Raw genomic sequence first — 8283 nt, 5'->3', positions numbered from 1 at the left:
CAGAAAGCAGGTTGGTGGTTGCTTAGGCCTGGGGAGCGAGAATGGTGGGGGTGGGGGAAGAGTACTAAAGGGTGAGAGGTTTCCTTTTGGAGTGTTGAAGAGATTTTGGAACTTGATAGTAGTGGTTGCACAACTCTGTGGGTGTATTCAAAGTCACTGAATTGTACACTTCGAAAAGGCTAATTTTATGTTATGTGCATATCACCTCAATAAGACAAATTCTATGTTGTATCTGGTATTTGATCTAGTTCTTTCTCTGTAATTGTAACCGCAACCTACTAGCGGATGTGAAGTCATTGCATCTTCACCATGTTTCCAGGGCAGGTCACAGATCTTTTTCAACTTTGAAGTCCATTGAAAATGCCAAATCAGCTGATTCCCTCACTCCTGCTGTGTGATTTTCTGACTGAGGTAAACTGGGTCATTGTCTTCCTTTGGCAAGCAAGCAAAAACTAGTCCAGTGGCACCCAGGGGACACCGGTGGTCCTGATGAAGTTCTTCAGTCATCTTTTCCATCCTCTCTTCTTTGTGCTAAGGACGTAGGTTGGCGTAGGTTGCAATTATTTTTAATAAAATGTCTACCTAGGTAATCATGATTAGAAATTGCCTTGAACAAAACCATAGGATCAGATAGCAGATCAGTGATTGCCAAAGGTTAAGTTGGTAGTGGGAAGGCTGTGACTACAAAAGGGAACACAGGGGAATTTTGGGGGCCGATGGAACTGCTCTATGTCCTGATTGCAGTAATGGTTACACACATCTACACAGATCTTAAAACTTAGAACTGTACACCAAAACAGCAAAACAAACTGTAAACGCAAATACTGTATATTAATTATGGTGGTGGTTGCATGGGTATATATATATTTGTCAAAATTCAATAGACAGGGACTTCCCTGGTGGTCCAGTTATTAAGACTCTGAGTTTCCACTGCAGGGGCCATGGGTTCAATCCTGGTAGGGGAACTAAGATTCCCACATGCCGTGGTGTGCGGGAAAAAGAGAAACCCAGTGGACTTTTTAAATGAGTGAATTAATTATATTACAGGGCTTCCCTGATGGCTCAGCAGTAAAGAATCCACCTACAATGAAGGAGACACAGGAGGCCAAGGTTTGATCCCTAGGTTGGGAAAATCCCCTGGACAAGGAAATGGTAACCCATTCCAGTATTCTTTGCCTGGAAAATCCCATGGACAGAGGAGCCTGGCTGGATACAGTCCTTAGGATTACAAAGAGTTGGACACAACTGAACGGCTGAGCACGTACGCACACACAATTATATTATACCACAATAAAACTGATTTTCAAAAATTTGCCTTGGGACATGAAAGACATGCCCTATACATTCTTTATAAATCGCATCATATGGGGAAGTAGGAAAGATGACGGTTGGGCTGCTGGTTGTGTGACAGACCAGCAGGGAGTAGGGTGAGGGAGATGCTGGCAGGGTCACCACAGCCTGGAGCTCAGCTTGAGGGGCTGTGACTTCCCCTCATTCCATCACCCAACACATCAAAGGGTACCTGCATAGTGTCCTTACAGAGCCTAACAGTCTGTGGTGGGAAAAATAATGGCCCTTCAAAAATGTCCACGGTCTGAGCTCTGGAGCCTGTGAATATGTTATCTTATATGGCAAAAGGGATTCTGCAGATGGGATTAAGGGACTCTTGAGTTGGGCAGTTTATCCTGGATTGTCCAGGTGGGCCCAATGTAATCACAAGGAGACAGGACTTCCCTGGTGGTCCAGTGGTTAGACCAAGAATCTACCTGCCAATGCAGGGGACATGGGTTTGATCCCTGGTCCAGAAAAATTCTACATGCCATGGGACAACTAAGCCCATGAGCCAAAACTACTGTACCCAAGTGCCCTAGAGCTTGTGCTCCATAACAAGAGAAGCCACTGTAGTGTGAAACCCAAGCACTTCAACTAGAGAGTAGCCCCTGCTCACTGCAACTAGAGAATGTTCATGCCCAGCTACCATAAATGGAAAAAAAAATTTTTTTAAAGAAGAGGGAAGCAGGTGGGTCAGAGAAGATGTGATGGTAGAATTAGAGGTAGAATGCTGTGATTACTTTGAAGATGGAAGGGGCCATGGGCCAAGGAATGTAGGCAGCCCCTAGAAGTTGGAAAAGGAGAGGTGACAGTTCCTCCCCTACAACCTCCAGAAAGGAACACAGCCTTGCTGACATCTTGACTTTAACCCAATAAGACCCACTTCAGGCTCCTGACCTCTAGACAGTAAGACAATAAGTGTGTGTTGTTTTAAGCTTCTAAATTTTTGGTAATTTGTTAAGAAACAATAGAAAACTAATGCACAGTCTAATGCAGAAAAATGTATAAATAAACAATTATTGTACCCTACCTTAAACTTGGGTCATAAAAGGATTGAGTACCAAGTGTGATGGTTCAATCAAGGAGCCACTCAATGAGTTAGGAATTACTTTCTACAAAAGTGACCCAGACTGATGCCTCAAGGATGGTGTTGCAACGTGTTCACAAAAACCCATTCCTTCTTCCCTGGGAATACAGCTAGAATATATTTTCCAGACTCGCTTGCAGCTAACTGAGTTCTAGTCAGTGAAACCTGAGCAGAAATGATGCGTGCTGATCCATAAAAACCTCCTCATGTGCTCATCCAATGCTCTTTCCCACTGTACTCACAGCTGTGTCAATGCCCAGGGCAATCTTGGAAGCCACACATGGAAAATGGCAACCCCACCCCCAACCCTATCACCCAACATCTAGGAACACCAGTTTAGCTTTTCATGAGAATTTGAAAACCACTTTTTGTGTTAATTGCTGATAAGTTTGAGATTTGTGACAGCATTCAGCATAACACTAAGTAACAGGGATGGGGAAAATTTAACAGGGAAGAGAGTAGCACCTCTAAGCAACTTGAAAAAGCTCAAATATGGCTGGACCAGTGTCTAGATGAGGCACAAAAGGGGGTCTGTGAAGGATGGGGTGCAGGTTGAGCTGCACAGGTAAGCACTGGGTGGGTTGTGAGCACAGGTGAGCCATGAGACCTGATTTGCATTTTAAAAAGAGCAATCTGGTAAATTCCCTGGTAGTTCAGAGGTTAGGACTTGGGCGCTTTCACTGCTGGGGCCCTGGTGGTGGAACCATGCCATGCAGCACAACCAAAATAAATAAATGCATACATGTATACAAAAAATAAAACTAAGAAATAAAAGGAGCAATCTGCCTATAGGTGCCAGGGCCCAGAGGAAGTAAACCCCAAAGAAGTAAATATAAACGCCAGATGCCAGTTTGGGATGATGGTGAAATGGAGGCCTCCCTGCTCACTCTGTGGTCTGATCGTGCACAGCCCAGATGAGCTTCCCATGAGCCACAACCAGGTTGGGTTCCCATCCCTGTCCTGCAGGCCAGGCCAAGCATTTCACCATCTTACAGAGTTTGTCTTATAGAGGGAAATTCACTTCTAGTAGGCCATTCTGGATTTTCCTGCCGGAGTAGCTTTGCTTCTAGTATCTTAAGGGGAGGAAAAAGACTGGTGAGTTCAGCATCTGGACTCACCTGTAGACGACACACAGGTGCACTGAGGCCTTCTCTTTCCTGTTTCAGACTCCTGCAGGCAGACAGTAGACCACCTCGGAGTCAGTGCAGGTCTCCACAGAAAAACCACACAACTTCATGTGGGAAAACAAGCCCATTTGGAAATGTAGACTTGGGGACGTTGCCTAAATTCATTCTTGCCCATTGCAGGCCTGTGTCCCTAGGTCTAGTGAGCTGTCCAGGGACCACAGTCTATCTGGTCCTGACCAACGTTAGAGGGGACACCTCACTGGAAGTGGGGTGACTTGGGTTCTTCTCCAGTAGCTGGATGCTGGGGGCAGCAGTTCCAGCTCTGGGCCTCATAGTTCCATTTGTAAAGCCAGGGGTTGGACTCAACTCCTAAAGGCTCCCTTGGTTCTGGAATACTGGGCAAGCAGCTGGTGATATCCAAGCTTGTAATTTCTAACCCTTCCTCATGGTCCTGTAGCAAAATTAGAATGGCTAGCAGCTAGTGCCGGAAAAGCTGACAAGGGCGCTGGCAGACTTTGTGCTTTTTACTCTGTTTCCAATTGTGTAAAATGAACATAATAAAATCATCTAATTTAGGAGCTACTCTAAACAGGGAAGGATGAGCCATCTGCACCCAGTGCTCAGCTTGCCAGCTCCAAGTAAACCATGGCCCCACCCTCTTAATCCAGGCCCCAGGAATGCACACTTTAAGAAATCTCTTGGTCTTGATTTGAAGGGGCTCATTCTTTTCTTCTACTATGTGGTTTTAATATTTTCTTTTCTAGCAGTCTCGCTGTATCTTTGGCTTTTATTATATAAATTTGTGAATGTAAATGGACTCTACATTTAAACAAATAAAAATTTCTCCCCAAAACAACAAACAAACCTTACAAGATTAAATTAGATAAGAATTTAGGAGTGGAAGGGAGGCTTCAGAGGGAGGGGATATATGTGTACAAATAGCTGATTCACATTGTTGTATAGCAGAAACAAACACAATGTTGTAAAGCAATTATGCTCCAATTAAAAATAAAGCTATTGGATCTTTCAGCAGCAAAAAAAAAAAAAAAGAATTTAGGTAATAATTCCTAACATGTATTTGTAGCTATTACTGTCCCATATACTGGGCTTAATGCTTTACGCATAGATTTTATTTTGTCCTCACAACAAATGTGTGAGTTAGATATGATTATCTCTGAGAATATTATCTCTAGGGAAACAGGCTAGAGAAGTAAAGCAACCAGCCCAGGGTTGCACAACAAGGAAGTGGGGAACTAGCCTTTGGGTGAACCACCATCCCAGTTTGCCTGGGACTCTGTTTTAGCACTGAAAATCTGCTGTCCTAGGAAACCACCCTCCTCTTGGGCCAACCAGGACAGGTGGTTATGGTAACTCAGTGGTCCTCATGGGGGGCAACATTGCTCCTCAAAGACATTCTGCAGTGGTTGTTACATTAATGGCAGTTATCGTTATTTGTATCACTATTACTACCACATATAATTTTTTAACTTCTCACTCTCCCTCTCCCTACAATATCCTGACAAAAGTACAATATCATCCACTCCACCAAACCCCTTCCCCTACTTACAGAAAGAGGAAGGCATTGATTGGGAGTACCCAAGGTAAAACACACCTACTTTTTTTTTACATACGATATAAACGCTTTATTAACAGCAGATCATCCTGGTGGGCCACGGCGTCAACCCAGACATCCAGCACCCAGTCACAAGTTCACCGCGGCCTCCGAGCCTCTCCCTCTGACTCCAACAGGGTGAGCACGTCGCCCTCGCGCACGGGGCCTTTCACGTTTCGGATGATGGAGCGGCTCGTGTCGTCCATGAATTCTACGCGCACCTGTGTGCACTGTCCCGGCGAACCGGTCCTGCGCAACACCTTGGTGACCCTGGCAAGCTTGATGGGCTGCACACGGCTCGTGTCCATGATGGCGGCGCGGCGGCGGTCGGGCGGAGAGCACACACTTACTTTTATTTTTTTTACTGTAGAATTCTGTTTATAGAAACTTCCAGAATAAGCAAATCCAAACAGACAGGAAATAGACTAATGGGTGTGAGGGGTTGGCTGCTAATGGACGTGGGGTCTCTTTCAGGAGTGATTCACAACACCGTGACTGTACGCCATACCCCTGTGTGGTGTACTTTCACATGATCACAATGGTGAATTTCACTGTAAGTGAATTTTAGCTCAATCAAAAAAAGTTTTTAGACAAAACACACATCGGGTGCTCCAAGTGTCATGTAAGAAAGAGGCAAGAAACAACAGCGCTAGGGCAGGGGCTGAGCAGGTCCGGTCCCATCTTAGGAGCGGGGAGCCGGGCACCCGGAGTCCTGGGGACCAGAGGAGGGGACCGCAGGGAGCCGGGGCCACACTGCCGCCAAGTCATCGGATCGTGTACTTGTCCCACTTCTTCTCGGGGTCGTAGGGCTCCCAGCGGCTGGCGGGGAAGATGTGCTTGTTTTTCTCGTACCAGCTCCGCAGCACCACCTTGCCTGCATGCGACTCATCCTTCTCCACAGTGGCGTCACTGAGCAGCCGCACATGATCATGAACGTCAAAACTGAAGAGGGGCCCACTTTTCCCTCAAGCCTTGGTGACGATGAAGTCGTAGAAGCTGTGGTGGTGAGGTATGATTAAGTCCTCCTTGATGTACATGAGCTGCTCCACCCCTGCCGATCTGAGTTCGCTGAAGTCTTTGCGCAGGATCTCAAGTGCCTTCTGCAGGAACTGCTGCATCGTGTTGCCCTTCTTCATCTTGACTGAGCGCCGGTGCCCAGAGCCATCCCAGTAACAGAAGGTGATCTCAGTCTCCTCACTCTTAATCTTTTCTTGCTTGGCTTCCCACTCTTGCCGTAGCTCCTCCCGGAGCCGATTCTCCTCCTCCTCCCGGTCTCGGTCAGGCAAGACACTTGTGTCCACATCTGGGTTCCTCCCCATTTTTCTCTTCTTTGTGGTGATCTCTTCCCTTTCCAGCTCCTCCTCGTCCACAGCCACCTCCTCCTCCTCCTCGCCTGCCTCCTCTTCTTCCTCCAGGGTGAAGGACAAGCTGGAGATCTTCCGCTTGGCCTCCTTCTTGCGCTCCTTTTCTCGCAGCTTCTCCAGCTTCAGCTGCAGCTCCTTCGACTGCTCCTTCTTGGCGAGTTGCTTCTCCCGCTCCTTCACCAGCGCCTCCTGCTTAGCCTTCATGTCGTTCAGGGTCACAAGACCCACAGTGCTGGACTTGAGCTCGGCCTCCACGGCGTTGTAGTGCGCGGAGAACTTCTTGTCAATGTTGGACTTCATTATGTTCTCCTCAGCAATCCTCTGCTTCATCTGCTCCATCTGCTCGCGCTGCTTCTCCTGCTTCTTCATGAGGTGCATGGCGCGGCCCGCCTCGCTGGCGGCACCCTTGTACTGAGCCGTGGCGGCGACGGTGGCGGCAGCGGCAGCGATGATGGACTCAACACACCTACTTTTAATTATTATTATTTTTTTTTTTACAGCTTTTAACCAGAGCCTATTTTTCTGGCTCATCCAGAATTTGGATGAGAGCTCAGAGCCTGCCCCATCCCATGTAGCCTTCGATCAGGAGAAAAAGCTTGGATGAAGAGAAGAGCAAAGTCAGCGGAATGCGTCCGTGAGTAACCACGCCCCTTGTTGTTCGGTGCTTCCCGCCATTAATCCTTATGAATCTTTAAAGGGGACGTTCTTATTTTCTTTTCTGAACAATGAAAGTACATTGTAAATAAAATCGTTTCAAAACACGGCTGAGTCGTGGTTTCCACACAAAGGGAAAACCCTCTAAAAGGGAAATAGCCCAACCAAACGTAAGCTAGGAACTTCAAGGGCCATGGGTCCTTGAGTGGTGGCCCCTGTCCTATAGAAGTGGCTCTAAAGCCTCAAAAAGTTAAACAGAAATACCATATGATCCAGCAATTCCATTTCTGAGTATATACCCCAAATTGAAAGAATTGAAAGCACCACATTCATAGCAGCAGTATTCTCAACAGCCAAAAAATGGAAGCAACCCAAATGTCCATCCAGATTTATGAATAGATAAACAAAAGTGATATAGCTATACAATGGGCTATCATTCCTCCTTAAAAAGGAAGGGAATTCTGACACATACGACAATGTGGATGAAACTTGAGAACATTATGCTAAGTGAAACAAACAAGTCACAAAAGAATAAATATTTCATGATTCCAGTCATATGAAATATCTAAAATAGCCAAATTCATAGGGACAAAAAGTACAATGGTGGCTTCCAGAGACTGGGGGGGAGAATGGAAATGGGAGTTAATAGGTATGGAGTTCCAGATTGGGATGATGAAAAATTTCTGGAGATGAATGGTGTTGATAAATGTTGTATAACAATGTGAATGTACTTTATGCTACTGAACTATACACTTAAAATTGCTAAAATGGTAAATTTTAAGCTATGTAATTTTTAAGCTATGTAATTATTTTATCACACTGAAAAAAGAAGTACCAGTTGCCTGTAAAAAGGAAAAAAGATGTTAACAAGTGTTGGTAAAGATATGGAGAAATTGGAGCCCCTATGCATTGTTGATGGGAATGTGAAACAGTGCAACATTTTGGCAGTTCCTCAAAAAGTTAAACATGGGCTTAGCATGAAAAAAGTGAAACTGTTAGTTGCTCAGTTGTGTCCCACTCTTTGTGACCCTGTGAACTGTAGTCCGCCAGGCTTCTCTGTCCATGGAATTCTCCAGGCAAAAATACTGGAGTGGGTAGCCATTCCCT

At 45.8% G+C, this 8283-nt stretch overlaps 2 protein-coding genes across 2 annotated transcripts; both read right to left on the bottom strand.

The window, feature by feature from the left end:
- Positions 1–5162: 5162 nt before the first annotated feature.
- LOC122446367 (40S ribosomal protein S28-like) lies at positions 5163–5502 on the bottom strand. The gene has a single exon (XM_043476470.1). The coding sequence runs from the start codon at positions 5464–5466 to the stop codon at positions 5257–5259; it is 210 nt and encodes a 69-aa protein (XP_043332405.1). The 5' UTR covers positions 5467–5502; the 3' UTR covers positions 5163–5256.
- Positions 5503–5508: 6 nt separating this feature from the next.
- LOC122446365 (protein FAM50A-like) lies at positions 5509–7076 on the bottom strand. The gene has a single exon (XM_043476468.1). It carries the CDS (start codon positions 7051–7053, stop codon positions 6124–6126), a length of 930 nt encoding a protein of 309 aa, XP_043332403.1. The 5' UTR covers positions 7054–7076; the 3' UTR covers positions 5509–6123.
- Between the last annotated feature and the right edge of the window lie 1207 nt (positions 7077–8283).

Source organism: Cervus canadensis, chromosome 8 (assembly GCF_019320065.1).
Source record: "Cervus canadensis isolate Bull #8, Minnesota chromosome 8, ASM1932006v1, whole genome shotgun sequence".
NCBI lineage: Eukaryota > Metazoa > Chordata > Mammalia > Artiodactyla > Cervidae > Cervus > Cervus canadensis.
Note: the sequence above shows the minus strand (reverse complement) of the source record. Positions and strands in the feature narration are given on the sequence as shown.